Below are 19,175 nucleotides of genomic sequence, written 5' to 3'. Positions count from 1 at the left end.
TTTTTGCACATTACTTGGTTCTTTGTTGTAAGAGTTCCTGTTTGATTAAATAAATGTATTGCCAGAGGACCACAGTAATGAATGTCAGCAAAATGCCTTTCAAATTGTAATGGGAAAGAAAGGCCTAGAAATTCGGTGGTGCCCCAGTCTCGCCTGGGCGCCAGAAGTACCGCGAGCGCCAGCCGGAAATTCAGTTTCAGCGCCCCAAACGGAAGCGGGGCGCTGCTCAACGCGCCCTGCATCCCTCTTGGGGCGCTGCAACTGAAAATCGCTGCGGCACGGCGTGCTGCAGTACTGCAGGCCTTCCTCTCCTTTAAAGGGGAGGGGCCTGCAGCAGCGCGATCAGAGATCGCGAGTGCCGGCCAAAGAGCCCGGCACCGAGGAGAAGCGCCGGGCTCTTGGGACACAACGTTGGGGGGGGGGGGGGGGGGGGGTGCTCAGGAGGCCGGGGACGGCGGCGCGAGGAGGTGCTGGCAGGCGGCCAGAAAAAAAAATGGCCGCCCCACACCTCCCCTTTAATTAGCGCCTCTACCGCTGCAGATAGGCCCCCCTGAACCGGTCGCAAATTGCGACCGGCGTTACAGTGGGGGGCGCTACCAAATATCGCAATCGGGGCGCTGCGCTCACCGATGACGTCATCGGTGGCGGCGCAGCGCTACAGGCTAACGCCGCCATTAGTGCCCCTCTAAATTTCGCGGGAGGCGTGGCCAGTGGCGCTAAACCCACTAAGTGCCCTCTTTGGGCGCTAACTGGTGGCGCAGCCCACTGAATTTCTAGGCCAAAGACTTTTGTAACACCTTTCAAATGCTCAGGCTGTCCCAAAGTGCTTCACAGCCAATTAATTACTTTTTGAAATGTAGTCACTCTTGCGTAGGTAAATGTACACAGCAAGGTCCCAATGAGAAAAATGATCAGATAGTGGGTTTTGATGGTGAAGGTTGAGTGAGAAATGTTGGCTGGTACAGTGAGAACTCCTCTGCTGCTCTTTGCATAGTGGTGTGGAATATTTTACACCCGTCTGAACAGGCAGATGGGGGCCGTTCTTTAATGTCTCCTCTGAAAGGCAGCATGTACCACAGTGCAGCACTCCCTCATTACTGTATTAGCTTAGATTCTGCGCTCAAATCCTGGATTGGGTGTTGTACCCACAACTTTCTGGCTCAGAAGTGAGAGCTACCGACTGAGCTAAACTGACTAGACGTGATGCCTTCCCTCTGGTATGGAAGAGATTGGGAACTTGATGTGTGGAGAACTGAAAATGCAAATGTGGGTCTTTAAGTATTTTGCACACCAGTGTGCTGGACTATCTTAGATAGCAGGGTTCTTCAGTTTGGAATCCGATATGAAAGTTACTTTAGTTTAAGTATTCTTATTTTAAGGTGCCCTATTCAGTGAAATTCTTGTTACACCTGAAATCATATACAAATAAGGCTCAACTTAACTTTATTCTGAATCTGGTGGCAATGTTTCAGACAAATATAACATGTGAATTGCAAAGGAAGACCGAGCACAGTATTGGTCAGCCTAAAGGGAAGCCATTTACTTTGTTTTCTGAACCTACAAGTCATTCGTTGTCCAGAAGTGGGAAGCGTCCAGGTCCTTTTGCTCTACAACATAAAAGGAGTTTTTGTTGTAATCAGACAGAAGAGTGAGGCTCCTAATCATGCTGTCCTTTCAGGACGTAATAAAATACATCAATGTGCTCAGCAAATAAAGGAAATGTTGTATTTTAACTGGTTCAGTGGTCCTTTTCTAAATTTGAGAGCTAAGTCTCCTTGCTGGGGATAGAGTGGAGAGAGTTTTACTCTGCATTTTAGGTACTTTGTGCCAACACCGAATGCCCAAAAGTCTTACGTTATTTTCACCAGCATTTACCTCAAAAAAAAAAAAATGGGGACGAATTGAAATGTTCAGAATTCTGTGAGATCTTTCAAGGGTCTTACTCGAAGGACTCTGTAGAATGTAGCTGTGGATGTAGACACCACAAGAATCATTAGTTATGGCAACATAACTTGCAATGGCTAATTGCAGATCAGATGTTGACTCACTATGCCTTCTTTTAACGTACATTTTTAAGGACCTAAATGCAAGTCTTTTAAGCCTAATCGTACATCCTGTTCCCTATTTCTTGCACGTGTTCTATTTTTTGTTGGTAATGTTCAACTTACTCCTAAAAACATTACAATTCATTCCTGTCTCCTTTTTACTGCAGGTGAAGTTGTCAGAGTGAACATGTGGCGGATGCTGCTGTGTGACGCCACTGCTGCTGTCATGGCAAAGGGTTTTGCTATCCTGGGACTCAAACCTGTTCAGAGGATGTAATTTTGTGTTTGAATTCCACCTTGCCTTTTTATAGCAACTGCTACAGCAGCAAATTTGTGTTGCTGTGTAAAATACATCTGAAATAAAAATCTAAAGCAAAGACCCTCCTGTTCATTGTTATGTACATTGGGAGCAGACGGTTCAGCAATTCGACCCTGTTAATTGCTGGAAGCACACAGACTGGGCGAAACTATACAAAAGTCCCGATGTTACAGATTGCCCAAAGTACACTGCACAAGTGGTGATGATGAACTCATTGCAGCACACGAGGGACAAGAGGAACTGCTACCTGCTGGTATTCTGTGCAGACTCTGTAGACCTGCAGCTGCAGCAATCTTATGTTTTTCTCTCAGAGCTCTGGCAAGTGGTTTTTTGTTAAATTTGGCAGCCCTTTCACAGCTTTTTGGATGTTGTAGCGGGTGGAGTGTAGAGGTTACACATCTGAAAATAAGGTAGTTGTGTAAGTACCATAAGAAATAGGAGCAGGAGTAGGCCAGTTGGCCACTCGAACCTGTTCCGCCATTTAATAAGATAATGGCTGATCTGATCTTGGGCTCAGCTCCATTTCCCTGCCCGCTTCCCATAACCCATCACTCCCTTACTGTTCAAAAATCTGTCTATCTCCACCTTAAATATATTCAATGACCCAGCCTCCACCGCTCTCTGGGGCAGAGAATTCCACAGATTCACGACCCACTGAGAAGAAATTCCTCCTCATCTCAGTTTCAAATAGGCAACCCCTTATTCTGAAACTGCCCCCTAGTTCTAGATTCCCCCATGAGGGGAAACATCCTCCCTGCATCTACCCTGTCAAGCCACCTCAGAATCTTATGTTTCAATAAGATTACTTCTCATTCTTCTAAACTCCAATGAGTATAGGCCGAACCTGCTCTTCATAAGTCAACCCCCTTCTCCGGAATCAACCTCGTGAACCTTCTCTGAACTGCCTCCACTGCAAGTATATCCTTCCTTAAATAAGGAGACCAAAACTGTACGCAGTACTCTAGGTGTGGTCTCACTAACACCCTGTACAGTTGTAGCAGGACTTCCCTGCTTTTATACTCCAACCCCCCCCTTGCAATGAAGACCAACATTCCATTATGTTTATCAGCCATTTTTCCACATGAAACCAAAGCCATTGCTTGCTCGCAGCACTGAGTAACTTGTTCACTGAAATCTAGAAAGCCCATTGGTGACAGTTTCTGCACGTCAGTATTTTTGTTCTTTAGAAATGCCTGTCAAAATTCCTGAAAAATGGAGCACAGCCCTGGTTCACGGTGCAATGAAACACAAGCCTATGGTCCAATCTCACATTGAAAGCAAACCGATTGCTGGCACTTTATTTCTAACATCCTGTTGTACAGTATGATTCAAGTGGAGGTCTTTAAGTAAGCTAGAAGAGAAACTGCAGTAGGGTGGGGGCACGATGGGTACTTTACAATGGTTGTGTGCAGTCCCAAGAGACAAATGTAGCAAACGACTACGTTTCACAGTACAAGGGAAACAAGATATCGGCAGCTGCTTCTGTCATTACATATTTAATAAGTAGGATAGTAAACTGCTGGCCATTCTGAATGTGTTTACGATGTAGTAAATATATTTACATCAATGAAAGTACAAAATGTCGATGTACATAAATAGATAAAATTGTAATTTGATTCTTAATCTTGGCATGAAGTAATAAAATCAGAAATAATACACTTTAAACATAAATATCTGCAGTTAATTTTTTTTGCCAATCCAGCATTTTGAAAGACAGGTCTTATACCAAGGTTCAGCAGCTTGCATAGAAGTCAAAATGATTGACAGTTCAATATCCATGAACTTCCTGTCAGGGGAACTATCTTGTCCATCTTTAGCGAGTGAAACAATATAAAACATGTAGAAATTGAGAGTCAAACTTGTTGCAAGGAATATTAATTGAATCATCTGCACAATTAGTGATTCAATTAGTTTACACCTGGTCCTACTAAAACACAATCTAAATTTTATTTTACTTTCCAATCTTTCTACCAACCACCATCTATGACGCTGACTGGCCAGTATTATTTCAAACTTTTGCATTTGCCATATTTTTAAGATGAGCAGGGAAACAATTGGGGAAAGTTTAACTTTTTAAAACAGGCAATATCACATCAAGTTAAAATTACCCCAAATGTAATATTGATCGGTAAACACCAGCAGAGCACAAAACCAGGCAGCCACAGTGGGTTAGATACAGGGTATTTGTCAAACGATTGAAAAAAAAATACATTCAGGCTTCTTTGATACCTTGCCTGAATTGAGGCAGTTGAGGCCAATTCATTAAATATATTCAAGAAGGAGTTAGATATATTTCTTAAGGCTAAAGGGATCAAGGGATATGGGGAGAAAGAGGGACAGGGTACTGAATTTGGATGATCAGTCATGAGCTCATTAAATGGCGGAACAGGCTCAAGGGGCCGAATGGCCTACTCCTGCTCCTATCTTCTATGTATGCTGTGGTTCTAGTTACAAATTCCACAACAATTTTCACATAGCTAAAACAGGAGAGGAAGACCATTTCTACCCCTCGCTCTTTGACTTTCTTGTCTCACCACCAAATAGCTGGTACAAAAGTAAAGCAATTCAACACATTTCTTATACAGTAGAGAACGAGAGCAAAAGCAAGACCCCCAAGATATAAACAAGTAACCAGACTATCAAAAGTCATACAATTTAGAAGCTTAAACAAACATTTTGGAAAATTCTTGATTCAGTAAAGAAAGTCAAATGCCCTGCGAAACTGGATCAGTCCGTTCCAATGCAATTCTCATTATTTTAATTTGACCCATTAACTTCCTCTTCACAATTGAAATTTGTTCCTTCCCCCAATCTTAGTCAAAAGCTTGCTTATTTTGATAAACTGTTATATTAACTTTTTCTCTTTGTAGATGCTGACCGATGTGTTGATTTCCATCATTCTCCATTTTATTTCCTGTTATTCAATACTGTTTCAGAATTTAAATATTATGCCATTAACTTGAGGAAACAGACAGCGAGCGTGATCTGTTCACTTTAGGCATTACTGCAGATGCAGTTTGCCAAGACATTGGTGATATATATGGGGTAACTATCTCGAAGGAAAAACAGTCTTCATATTGCTATTAGAAGTCACACTGCAAGGTTAAACTTGGTTCTGTGCCCATATCACTGAGGTCTGCATATGTTCCATGAAATAGTGATAGCTTTTGAATTAAAAAAAAACTAGGACACTGAGCCCATCATTGCTCACACAAAATTTAGTCAAGATAAAAGGGGAAAAGAATGAAGTTAATACAGTTAGATTAGCTGACCCTTCACCCACTGCCATCCTCCCTATTCACACAGAACGAAAGAAGGATTTGTCTCATTGGCTCCGCAACAAGTCCACAGGTGGTATGGCACATTACTGAACTGCACTAGCAGTGGGTATAAATCTGCAACACTAATGTGCATTTGCCAATTTCATGGGGAGGGGGTCATAATTTTACATAATCAGGTTAAGACATTACAGGGTATAGTTGACCTTTTGTATTTAAGAGGCACATAATTAGAAGATTATAAATTGAGGAAAATCATTTTGCAAGTAAATACCATTGCTCTTTGTATTTTTTTGACCTACAGTGCTGAGGTTAAAAAAATTCTAAACCAACCTATCGCAGGCACCCTTCTCAGTAAAGCCTGTTGAGAAGGCAGAGACCCTAAAAGGAAAGTTGTAAGCACCTTTGCATGGCGTGGAGGACAAGAGTGTTCCTCTGAGTCCTATAAAGAAAGTCTGGGCCTCTGCTGTTACGGGCGCCTCCCTTTCCCACCGATGAGACCACACCAAACCCTCTTACTTGCATGGTGGCAGGCTGTCTTCACCTATCCGAAACTAGCCAGCTGCTCATTCCACCAGTTTGCGGGTGGGCAGCTTGCCGGCAGGACGTTAGGCTTAGTTGTTACTTACGGCCGGCCTCCCACGGCTTCCTGTGCAGCGGTTAAAATTCCCCTTTAGATGTTAAAATATATTGAGCAAATGCTTGTAAATGGGAAAAGACGACTTGTACGCATTTGGCCAGATTCAAAGATAATTTAGACAGCAACATTCATGATCAACAAACTCCAACCAGTAGCAGTTGTTGGTTTGCGCTTTCTTAAAATGAATTCCAAGCATCTCTTTCTCCACCGAACCCCCCTCCCCCGCCCACCAAATCATAAGCAGTGTAAATTTGCTTGGGGCTCGTTCCCCTCTCCAGCCATTACCATTGCAGTTGCAGGCCTTTCTTCCAGTTGCTGATGAACGGCACTTAAAAACACTGTTGGGTTGGTCAAAACACTCATTGTACAATTAAAACTGCATGACCATTTCAAATTTTTGTTTCTCGTAACTCAGCGTCAGTTGCTGTGAAGGAGTCTCTAATCTTGAAGAGTTCAGCAGCACAGCGATAGCCAAATACTTTGTTGTACCATTCTGGAGTTCGTCCTCTGCAAGAAACCAGAGCGCCAGAATGAACGAGTGAAGCTATGTATTCTAACTCTCAGTAATTTCTAGAATTATTCTACTACAACAACAACTTGCATTTATACAGCACTTTTAATGTAGTAAAACATTGCAAGCTTTTAAGGTATGGTACTAACGAACCTTTTAATGAAGGTGCTGCAAACTATTGTTGGTATGTATGCCCATTTTTCATTTGGAAGGGAGAGATTTACAGAGACCATTTGCCATTTCTTGCTTAAAAATGCTTTTTTAAAATTAAACATAGTTAAAAGTACAAAATACGTTTTGTCAACTTTTAAGTGGCAACAGACTGAATCTGCCACAACTTTGTCCAGCCAATACACATGGCTCTTAGTAGCAATGAAGTTCATCAGCAACATTAAGGCGATGGGGTCAGGGAGCAGTCAGCACAGGGATATTTTGGTAACTCCCATTGTTTTACATCCAGGGACAATTTAATTTGGCAATAGATGTGCCACGCTTTGGTCATAGCCAATTAAAAGATAAATTAAAATTCCAGTTGCCTGATTGGTGACATTCAATCGAAGAAGTAGGGGCTCCAATGCCGGATTAAGTTGCTATGGATGTACAGATCATAATATCTCAGTGAAATAGTGCTCCACATTGAGGTTTGTGTTGCTAGCTATTTGCTATGTACAAAAATCACAGAGATGGGTACTGAGCATCACAGTCCCTGTTAGTACTTTGTACACCCGTTTTAAATGAATACATCTCCTGTCTCACCATGAGCAACACTTGTATACATGTTAAAATTCATAGAATATAAACACTGTAATCAATCATAAAATCTAGTCATTTTGTTTAGCAAAATTGTTACACATTAAAGGAAAGGAGCTCCCTTAGAATCTTTTAATGGCCCAGTAATTCCGGGCACAACGCGTGAGTACGGACGGGGTACTCACGCGTGTGCCCGGAGGAATTGCCGGTTTTCAGCATGCACAGCGCATGCGCTGAAAACCGGCATTTCCTGTCCTCTGACCCAAGGGGTTAAGAGGCAGAGCGCGTGCGACTGCACAGGCAGCGTGTGCACAGTGAAATTCCTTTTTTTTTCCCCCAGAGTTGCGCGCGTGTAAAGGCCTCCGGTCTTTACGCGTGGAAAAACCAGACGTAAGTATTTAGTTTTTCAGGTAAGTGGGCTTTTAGTACAATGTAGAATTTTTTTTTCCACAGGTTTGTTATTTTTAAAGAATTTACAGTAAGGTAAGTTTAGTTTTAGACTCTTTTTTTAATTTATTTTTTTCAAAAAATTGATTAATTGTTTAAAACATTTTTTAAAACTTATTTATCGTTAATATAATCAGTGGGATGTTTTTTAAAATTTTATTTAAAGTTAAAGTAGTGTTTTGGCAGCCCATACTTTTCATGAGTTTGACAGCTCTTACTGTCAAACTCATGAATGAGTTTCCCCTCCCCTGATTGGCTGCACAGTGCTCACCTGATCCCAGCCGGCACATCGCACTAACTACGCCGCTGGATCAGGTAAGCACATCGCGCCGACATCTGAACCGGGCCAGTGACAGGAAATGCAAGCAGGCCCGGGCTTCAGATGTTGGCGCGCAGGGTGAGTGCGCATCGGGGGCTTGCACGTGCGGCAAGCCCCCGATCCTAATTTCAGGGCCAATAGCTTATCGACACTTGGTTACCTCTTTGAACCCTTTCCCAGTACCTCTAGATCTTTTCATTTACCTGGTGTCTATTCGACAGATGTGAGAGAGCTTGGATTTTGATGGTCCGGCTGGTTCAATGAGATATTGGGATGTGATCACATTTGCTTGGACTCCTTGTAAAGGAACTTCCTTGGCATCCACAACGGTGGCAGCTAACACACACATTCCTGTTTGAGAGTCTGTCTGCCAAATCCTGGAAGAAAATAAAAGCACAGTTAATACACCATTTAGAACTGGCACAGCACACCAGAATGCAGGAGCTTTATAAACAAATTCATTTATCCCCATTTATATATTTGATCCTCTAATTCTAAAGATCAGGACACCAGCACAACATTTAAATACTCAACGATAGCAAAATACTGCAGATGCTGGAAATCTGAAATAACAGCAGAAAATGCTGGAAAAACCCAGCAGGCCAGGCAACATCCGTGGAGAGAAAATAGAGTCAACGTTTCGGGTGAAAACCCTTTGTTGTCTTGACAAAGGGTTTTCACCCGAAACGTTGACTCTATTTTCTCTCCACGGATGTTGCCTGGCCTGCTGAGTTTTTCCAGCATTTTCTGTTGTTATTTAAATACTCAATTTTGTTTATACGTGTTGTTAACCTCATGAAAAGGCACATCGGTTCAGTGATTGCGTCAGACTTTTACTTTGCTCAGATAATCATACCAAAAATTAAAGGGTTATTTGAGTGATTGGAAACTAAGAAAAAATGATTGAATTGAGTCAGGGAAAGAGGTGCTTAAGACGAATGAGTAGGCACTCTGGAATCCTTTAGGAATTCCCACAGATACTGTCCTTATGTTTTTTATTCATATCACATCAGAGAAGCTTTGTACATTGTTCTTATTAGCTTTCTTGCTTTGGAACACATGTGGTGGTACTTTTGAGAGCAATGAATTCAAAGTGCTTTTATCCTTTCCAATTCATTTGCTTGGATTTCTTTACTGTTTCTTATTGAATTGAATAGCCTGAGCTACAGACTACTATTGCTAGCAAGTACTTTAAATAAATGTGCTGTTCTTATCTGCTGACTTCACATTGAATGAATTCCCAGTTTAAAAAAAAACTGAGCTAAGGGAGAACAATATTTGAAGTATGTCACAGCAAGTACCGTGCAACATCTGCAGCCACTTCCCCCTAGAACTGCATCACCTCAATATTGTATATCGATCCAAGATGTATGGCAGAGTTTTACACACTTGTCCCAGCTGTGGAATCCAGATGGTGCCAGGACCATAGAATCATAGAATGGTTACAGCACAGAAGGAGGCCATTTGGCCCGTCGAGTCCGTGCTGGCTCTCTGCAAGAGCACTTCAGCTAGTCCCAATTCCCTGCCCTTTCCCCGTAGCCCTGCAAATTCTCAGGTACTTATCCAATTCCCTTTTGAAAGCCACAATTGAACCTGCCTCCACCACCCTCTCAGGCAGTGCATTCCAGATCCTAACCGCTTGCTGCGTAAAAAAGATTTTCCTCACGTCGCCTTTGGTTCTTCTGCCAATCACCTTAAATCAGTTTCCTCTGGTTCTCGACACTTCTGCCAACAGGAACAGTTTCTCTATCTACGCTGTCGAGTCCCCTCATGATTTTGAACACCTTTATCAAATCCCCTCTCAACCTTCTCTGCTCTAAGGAGAACAACCACAGCTGTTCCAGTCTATCCACGTAGCTTACTTCCCTCATCCCTGAAACCAATCTTTTAACTCTTTTCTGCATCCTCTCTAACTTGTAACTCTGTCCCTTATACACAGATGTTCCAATGCAGATTTAACTATCACCTTCTATCCCAGGGTTGTTGCAGAATGCAGTGGCCTATGGGAAGACTGTAGGCTTGCTCCATTGTAATGGCATGGCAAATACTGCAGAATTTTTTGTTGTTGTGCTGTCAATAACTAATGATTTAAATTTTGTGGAATCTCCTTCCTTATTGCAGTTGCCAGTGGCTGAACCATCACCCAGTACACATAGAAGCAGATCAAAATAGAAGTCAAGGGAAGGTAACAAACAGACAGACAAAACTGTTGCTTGTGCGGTAAACAATTTTACAAAATCAGGTTTTCCATGACAGCACTGCCTGCAGCTCTGAAGTCCGAGCAGAGGATTCTCTCTCTGAGGAAACTACTAAAATGCATACTTTTAAAATAGGGTCAGCGCAAGTTTTAAATTTTGAGATTAAACCCTTGTTGCTTACCTCAAAACAGTGTAATCTCTGGCTGGGTGCGGGAACGTACTACTGGTGGTGTAATGATATATTTCAGACTCATCATCCAGCGTCTCAATGACCTTTGACTGAAGGAGGTCTTTTTCCCAAAGGTGATGCTCCCTAAGCAAATGCTTCAGGATCTCCTCTGGTGGTTTTTCCACCTCAATGGACACTTTCCACAGCCGCAAGGGATGGTTGTCATCAACCTGTAAATATAGATCAATGAAAGTGAGTCATTCCAACTTGAAGTTCATCAACGTCAAACGTTGTCATTAAATCTGTAATGCTGACATGTGGCTCAGAGGTAATGTTTTTGACTCTGATCAGGAAACTCCCTTTCTTGATTGCCAGTCTGTGCTGGGTTAGTTCATCTCAAGCAGGGTAGCAGTATGGGACACAGCATCACTGGTTTAGGTAAAGGACTATCACAGATATCCTGCTCCTAATCTCTATATATTAACTGGGAATGCACATGTATAAATGTCAAATGAAGTCAAGATCGAGCTCAGTCTTCCAGAATCAGATACTTCTATGACCTGGGACTGAACCCAGTCAAGACTGATAGGATAAGTCTCTTGTCTCTTAATCTCTCCTGCCTTCCATCCTATCACAGACCTTCCCTTTTGTTCTTTCCTCCCCTCCCACTTCTCCCTGCCCCTGCACTTGCTTAAAAACCTGTTCCATCTCCAGCTTTTTCCAGTTCTGAGGAAGGGTCGTCGACCTGAAACGTTAACTCTGTTTCTCTCTCCACAGATGCTGCCTGACCTGCTGAGTATTTCCAGCATTTTCTGTTTTTATTTCAGATTTCCAGCATCTGCAGTATTTTGCTTTTGTGATAGGAGCTTTGAAGCCAACAGACTTATCCTAAGTGAAACGAGCCCAAAGCATTCTTAACCAAAGTGGCTGTAACTCGGTATAAATTGACAATTTACTCCACGAGACCACAAGTATTGTCTGTTTTGGGATGTGAATGGTATACTCATGCAGTAGGGGTACAGCAGAGGTTGGTTTAAGCCAACGTTGCATGGTCAGAACAGTTAACTTTAACTTTAACTCTTGACCTGGGATTATTCAAGGATGCCTTAAGCAGGATAAAATTATTAAACTTATATTTTTTACATAAACTAAAAGAACTGAAATAGGCACAGTTGTCATAAATTATGTTTCCCAACCTAAAGGTTGAGCTGAGCTTCCAATTCCATATCTACTCCATCTCAAAGACTACCCAAGTCTACTTCTGTAACATTGCCTGTCTGTGCCGCTACCTCAGCTCATCTTCTGCTGAAGCCTTCATCCATGCCTTTGACACCTCTGGACTCAAAACTATTCCAATGTTCATCTAGCCAGCCTTCTATCTTTCACCCACTGTAAACTTCAGCTCATCCAAAACTGCTGCCCGTAACCTGTCCTGCTCACCCCATCACGCAAAGATTGCTCAACGATCTACATTGGCTCGGTTTCCTCAACATCTCAAATTTAAAATTCTGATCTTTGTGTTTAAATCTCTTCATGGCCATGCCCCGCCCTGTCTCTATAATCTCCTCCAGTCATACAATCTCCTTCCAAAACTTTCTATTCCTTGGACTATGCCTTGTTCATTTATCTGCCTCGCCTCACATTTGCCAACCACACCTTTAGCCCCACATTCTGGAATTCTCTCGCATAACGCACCACTGCCTCCGCACTCCCCTATCCTCCTTTAAGGCCATCCTTAAAACGCACCACTTTGACCAAACCTCTGGTCACCTCACTCTAATATCTCCTTTTTTGGCTCCCCATCCATTTTCTGATTCCACCTCTGTGAAGCGCTTTACGACGTTTACATTAAAAAAGGTACTATATAGATAGACTCAAGTTAGTTAGTTACCTTTTTGTATGTGATTTCTGCATGTTCGACACTGGAGCAGCTGATCCAGCCTTTACATTTCTCCTTCACCTCCTTCAGCTGGCTCTGCAAGGAGCTCTGTAGCGCCGCCTTGATATTAAAATACCACTCAGAGTTATTTAGACCATCATCACAGTCAGACTGGAAATCCTGGTTGATGGACAAGCTCTGGCACTGCTCTGCCCATTGTTCAGGAACCTGGAAAAAAAATAATTGCCATTGCCTTACTTCATAAAAGTTAAATTCGTAGGAAGGAGCTCAATGGCAGGAAAGGAAAAGATCAACGGGGAAAGAAAAACAAATAATTTAATCAAATCATTCTGACTTTCCTCTGTATCCATTTCTAAATAAGTACGGGTAAGTTTAACAAATTGGGCAAAATATTCACCTTGGCAAACATTGAAAGGGCACAGTAAAGCTAGTTGGAAAATTCCAGAACTGGTTGACTTCCTGCCATATGGATCCAAAAAAACAGCACCTCCGTATACGGTGAGTCTCAGACCATGAGAGATTCAACCATGACTTAATTAAGCCTATCATTGCACACCCGTATAAGAGGGAGGAAAAACGTTATTTACTCAAAGTTCATGCTCCAGTATTAGATAGGAGCTTTTATCAGGCCCGTGGAGCAGGTTTGTTGTTGCAAGAAAATGCTCTTACAATCTTCCTGTTACAAGATTTTGCTGCACATTTACTGAACCTTTATTGTGCATTGAACTAGATTTTGACTTGCATGAATCCATTTCATAGTTTGGAAATGAAAAAAAAAATCACAACTCTGTGTTTTATGAATGAAACATACAATTCATAAACATATTTGAGCAAATGGTAAACATTAATTAAATTGAGAATGATTAGCAAAAGGGTTACAGTTTGCAGAAGGTTATTACCAGGAAGAGAGTTGTGCACTCTGCGATCATGTGGGCCAATCCTTGCGTGGCAGCGAGGTTTTCACTCAGGTCCCTCTGGTCAGGTTTCCCCAGACTGTACTTCCTTTGGCTCACCCTAGATAGATGAGAAAAAATTAACTATCTAAATCACTATCTAGTTAGCTAGTGTTGTTCATTGAGCACAAGCTGCATGTAACGTTTATTCCAGGGACACTATCTGGCAACATTCCTCGATTGCAGCATAGCTATCAGGAGACGATAAGCAGCCAGTCTGCAGCCAGGGTTTCTTGATGACTTGGCTTTGAAGTTTTAAAGCCAAGCTTGAGAAATGAAAGAGCAGCTTTATCTGTAATTATAAGTTCAAAGCTGCCCCTCTCCACAGGAGATAAACTAACATTCCCTCTTATGGGTGACTGCATTCAACATGCATTACAGATTGGGACTCAACCAGGCCTGCTGTGTCAGCACATGAACTACAGTCCATTGTACAATCCATTTAGTTGCTGTAATCTTGAGCCAATTGGATAATGTAGCACTCTTGAGTTTATGCAGTGACTGAATTGGGAGATAAATGTCTTTGAAATAAAAGAGAGGTCTGTGATGTGGTATAGGCTAAGTGGTGATATGGTATTTTATTTTACAATTCTCCCCATTCTGCCTGCCCATCCATACCCCATCTGATTTTCCAGTACCTCACAAAGTATCCTAACCTAAAAGGTGGCTCGGTCCCAGGCCCCTGCCAATGCTAAACCTTTAGGAGTTGTGCAAGAATGTATCATCCATCCAGCAGGCAATTATCCCTTCCATTTTTATGAATTTTCTCTCTTTTGGGAAGCATTTGGCCTCTTGCTCATCAAAATCCCAGATGGGAACAGAGTTGTAAACAACATTAACTTAGTTGGCAATGCAGTTGTGAGCCAGCATGCTGTCGGGACTAAGTTGGGCACATACACTTTGTCCCATTGTCCTGCTTTACGCATCTTCCATACATGCACAGGTGCAGGAATTTCTCTTATTTCCACATCTCTCTCTAGTCTTTAACCTGTGAGCAGTTAGTTAAAGTTCCCTTTGATACAAAGTTTAAAACCTACCTTGAGGTAGTGCTTTCCCTTCTCAGGGTGTTGAGGTGGAAGAGGGATGGAGCCAGGCAGACCGCAAGGTTTGTCGGGGTCATTTGGTTCTCATTGACGCAAGCCACAACATCACAGAGAAAGAAGAGGAGAGTCTGCAGAGCTTCTCGATTTTCATCTGGAAGGAGCAGAATGGCCGACTGCACTGCAGAAAGTTGCTGGTCTGTTGGTAGATCTGTAGAAAAGGGCAGAGAAACAAGTCAAAGTAGGATTGACAAATGAGAACAATATATTGCCATTTCTTGCACTCGGGTAGATCAATCCATCAACTTTACAAAACACAGATTAACCAAAATGTTACTCATACTTAGATTTATCGAATTTTACAGCACAAAAGGAAGCCATTCAGCCCCATCACATCAATCTGGGGAATGGGATTACATGGGCAGCTCTATTTCCCCCCATATATTCATCCACTTTCCTTTTAAAAGCTATTATAGATTCTGTTTCCACCACTATTTCTGATAGACTATTCCATGTCCTACAAGCTGTGTAAAAATTATCACCTTTTTGATGATCTTGTATGAGTACCCAATTCTTTTTAATTAAAAGTAACCTCCTTTAACCACTAAATATTCAACTGCAATGTGGAAATTAATCTGTTTTATAGTCTTTTAGATGAGAAAGCGCACAACTAGCTTATTAATTGAATGCAGTGTGTTGTAAAATGGGATGCATGAATAATTTTGTACCTCCCTCCAAATGCCTAGCTCACCAAGTTAAAGATTTCCTTATGGCATGAGGATCACTACAAGATATCAAGGGATTTGGAGAAAAGGCGGCTAAATGGATTTGAGGTACAGATCAGCTCTGATCTAATAGAACAGCGGAACATGGCTTAAGGGGCTGAATGCCCTACTCCTGGTCCTATGTTAATTGAATCTTTAACACTGTTTCAGCGTTTGAGAACCCTGCAGAAGTAGGAATCAAGAAACTGCATCTCTCCATCTGCTTTCTCATAAAACAATCATTTAGAACACATTCAAAAAATGATGACTGAAAGAAGCCAAGTGTTGAGACAGATTGCATTATTCCATTTCAAGGGAAGGCTAAAAGTCTCCTCATTGGCTTTGTGTACAGATAAAATGAGATCTGGCAATTGAAATCTAGTCGATAGTTGAAAACGGGAATAGCATGAAATAGCCTGAATGCCACATCTGGCTCAACAGGAACATGCATCTTTTATAAAGGGAGGGATTGCATTAGTGTTGTATTGTAAAAAGAAACATCTGGCTATTCAAATCACTTCTAAAAATCAGGCTGCAAACAGACGATACTGAGGAGTTGGTGACTAATAGCACGAGTTGCACTTACACTGATATATATGAAGGAATGATTCGCAGAGCTTAGTGGTCAACAAGGGTTCAGGTAGGTCTCGGAAATACTGCTTCACCATGTCAGCTACATCAAATGCAGATTGGCCTTCATAGCTGACACCGTCCGGACAGCTCTCATTCATTTCTCTTAACGCCTGGATCCTCGATTTTACTCCAGACTTTCTGAATAATCCAACCTAATGTGATGAATAATTTGAAAAATACAATTAACTATCATTGTATTAGAGGAAACAAACTACTTTTTGAAAAGCATATGATCAGCTTTACTATCAGTAACTGACACAAAGATCAAAGTCAACCTGGAGCTAAACATTTCAAACATGATGCTTCATTTGAACCTTTAGGTGAACCCACTGGAGTTAGAACTACACCAAAGTAGAGGGGGCACTGGGGGTAATGTCAATGGAAGTAAAATCCAGAAGAGATGTAAAACTGGCTGGTGATTCGCTATTAACCATTTTACACTATTGCACAAAGTCAAAATTACCCCTACTGCCCTTTCTCATGTGCGGAGTTTGAATCCAGAACACACAGGAGATGAACGTCTCCTCTGGCTACAGATTATCAGGAATCTCAAATCTGGGACATTCTGGTTTTATATACACAAGAACATAAAACTGGCCGCAAATTTGCACTAAATTACCTATTTCACTCAGACGCGCTAGAAAATTGCTTGTGTAGAAAATTGGAAGTGGAATAATTCATAATGGTACATTTGGAGGGAATACTTCCAAGATTGGGGTAAAGACACATCTGGCCTATGCTACATGTGACCAGGGTGCGCTTGATAAAAACACTGGGCGACAAAAAGGAACTGGACATCCTTTCCTTGTGATGAGCACAAACATGCATCAAAAAACAACATTTTAAAAGAACTACACCAACCTGATCCAGACATTGGCTCCCGAGAAAATACATGGCCTGCAGAATACTCTTTGGTAGAGGATGTCCTGTACGCTGCATGTTCAGCAGCAATGGAACACCAAACACCACTCGGTCCTTATAATCAGGTGCCTTTATCTTCCTGATAAACTTGGGCACTGTCCTACAGAATCAGGAAGTCAACAGTTAATGTGATTCTAAATACAACACCTTGTGCCAATTTTAGGGTTGAACAAAACATCAAGCATTTTGTATTAAAAAATATATTGAAGTGGGAATATCGTTATGATGAATCCTCTTTGAGAGGGTATGTCATGAAGTTTTATAAATGGCACTTAAAAGCTGTTATTCTGTACTAACTGGCTTATAAGCCCTTCATATCTGGACTAAAAGTATTGCCACACAGTTCTGGAATTTAAGGGGAACTATTTAAAAAAAAAAATTATTCATGGCAAGGCCAGCATTTATTGCCCATCCCTAATTGCCCTCGAGAAGGTGGTGGTGAACCACCTTCTTGAACAAAGATACATCATAGCATTCTTAAGAAATATCCAAAAATTGAAGTGCCATGGAGTTGTCAGGTGCTTCTCCACAAGGAGAAAGGGTAAAATGTATTAACTACAAAATAGAAATTATGAAGACTGATAATTTTAAATGTTTTGATATCATAAGGCACTGATACAATATTCCGTTTTTATATATAATGCAGCTGTAAATAATTTTGAATGGATCAAAAGACGCCAGTGGATAATCTATAAATAGATGCAATGAAATGGAGATACAATCCTCAAGTAACAGATAGCAAATGTTTTTTCAAATACTGCAGAAACGCAGTGCCACATCATGGGGTACGGCTTTGATCTTTAAAGAAACACTATTCTGTAGTAATTACATCAAAAACACTCTTGCAACCTTCAATCAATGTAATTTTGACATTGTTTTTAAATGCTTTGGAATTGGTTTCATTTCAGGTGAGGCTGTAACATACATAAAAGTGGTAAATGGTATGGACCAACTAACCAGCTTTCATTTAATCTAGGGATGCAGAGGACATCAACAAGACACTCGAGTTGTACGCTTGTGAATTATAATGTTTATTGAACCAAGATTAAATGATATCCATGTTATCCACCCACAATTATCCCCGTTTCTAAATATATACATATTGCAATAATGCCTACCAGTTCCAGCCTTGCCTGCTGGAGGGCGAGTATTTGTCCATTAGGGTAGTGAGCTTCAGGAGAGCCAGTTTCTGCAAGAGGTTGAGCTGGGCAGCAGACTGGCCGTCAATCTGTAGATGTAGATTCTGAGGATTCAATTTCTGCTCACTGGGCCAACATAACCTCTGCCGCCTGCAACATAAAACATCATCAGTCTGGCAATCCAAGTTTCTACCAGCTAGGTGTAAAAATTATACTCTTCTCCCAATAAAGGTAAGCTGCCAAAAAAGATTTTGCTTTGGGCGCAAATTGCACTGGTTAGATTACCAGTTCAAGCTTCCGCTAAAATGCATTAACATAATCACAAACGTAAAATCTTCCATGAACTAACCCAATCGGTTAGTGTAATAGAATGTAATTGGTTTTTTACTTTGCATTAAAAAAATATATATTTTTTTTTTAAAGAGTGGTAACCTGGTGCAGTTTAATTAATACAGCTGAAAATGGATTTATCACAAAAACATTTTTTAAGCAGTGTCTAGGCCACCACCTATGTGTAACCTGATTTTAAAATCACTGAGAATGTTTTGAAAACTATACTGAATCATTTACTAGTTTCATTGGTGCACATTGATCAGATTTAGTAAATTAAATATTTTTTAAATGTTAAAAACGTTTAAAATGTGCCTACTAGTGTCTGTGTGCCCAAGAAAACAAGCTCAATTTGAGCGTATCAGGCTTACTCTGTACACACTTGAAATTCTCAGCCATTTTCAGCAAGACTCATTTTTGTGAAAAATTACTAATCATCTTTCTCACTACAAGATAAACAGCTTTTTGTATTTACTTTTGCAGGTTTAGAATCTGACTCAGTTTTTCTCATAACATCTCACCTCTGAAAACAGGCTGATCGTGTTTCATGTCATATTGTTACAACAATTTGAAATATCCTTGCAGAATCAGCAACAAATCATACTGTAGTAATTTTTCTAATGAACTGAAAATCTTCTAAAGTTAGCTTTAATGTACCACCAGTCTGAAACTGGCATCCATTACACAAAACCTATGTTATTCAAAACCAATACTCTTGTATTTGGATTTTATGCTCAAGGTGAGCAATGGCAATGGTGGAGAGTGGAATGCTTTCCATCTCCCAGGTTAGAAATGGTATGGGTTATAGGTAGGGTAAAT

General features: G+C 41.1%; 2 protein-coding genes across 6 annotated transcripts in view; one reads left to right on the top strand and one right to left on the bottom strand.

Moving 5' to 3' along the window:
- The window catches only part of rars1 (arginyl-tRNA synthetase 1), a 43,701-nt gene extending 41,277 nt beyond the window's left edge, over positions 1–2,424 (top strand). For all 4 annotated transcript variants that reach the window (XM_085995771.1, XM_085995772.1, XM_085995773.1 and 1 more), the window contains one exon: positions 2,213–2,424. In XM_085995771.1, the coding sequence (XP_085851897.1) occupies positions 2,213–2,322 (110 nt within the window). In that variant the 3' untranslated portion in view covers positions 2,323–2,424. The remainder of the gene's footprint in view (positions 1–2,212) is intronic.
- A 1,206-nt stretch (positions 2,425–3,630) lies between these two features.
- The window catches only part of LOC147114142 (rho GTPase-activating protein 7), a 208,314-nt gene continuing 192,769 nt past the window's right edge, over positions 3,631–19,175 (bottom strand). For both annotated transcript variants that reach the window (XM_085995769.1, XM_085995770.1), the window contains exons 6-14: positions 18,006–18,176; positions 16,828–16,987; positions 15,920–16,118; positions 14,567–14,780; positions 13,476–13,590; positions 12,568–12,783; positions 10,689–10,906; positions 8,513–8,686; positions 3,631–6,789 (exon numbers count right to left, since the gene is read on the bottom strand). In XM_085995769.1, coding sequence (XP_085851895.1) covers positions 6,672–6,789; positions 8,513–8,686; positions 10,689–10,906; positions 12,568–12,783; positions 13,476–13,590; positions 14,567–14,780; positions 15,920–16,118; positions 16,828–16,987; positions 18,006–18,176 — 1,585 coding nt within the window. In that variant the 3' untranslated portion in view covers positions 3,631–6,671. The remainder of the gene's footprint in view (positions 6,790–8,512; positions 8,687–10,688; positions 10,907–12,567; positions 12,784–13,475; positions 13,591–14,566; positions 14,781–15,919; positions 16,119–16,827; positions 16,988–18,005; positions 18,177–19,175) is intronic.

This window comes from Somniosus microcephalus, chromosome 8 (genome assembly GCF_052327205.1).
Source record: "Somniosus microcephalus isolate GS21.2 chromosome 8, FLI_Smic_1.0, whole genome shotgun sequence".
NCBI classification, from domain to species: domain Eukaryota; kingdom Metazoa; phylum Chordata; class Chondrichthyes; order Squaliformes; family Somniosidae; genus Somniosus; species Somniosus microcephalus.
The sequence above is the reverse complement of the archived record's forward strand: the minus strand, read 5'-3'. Positions and strand labels throughout refer to the sequence as shown.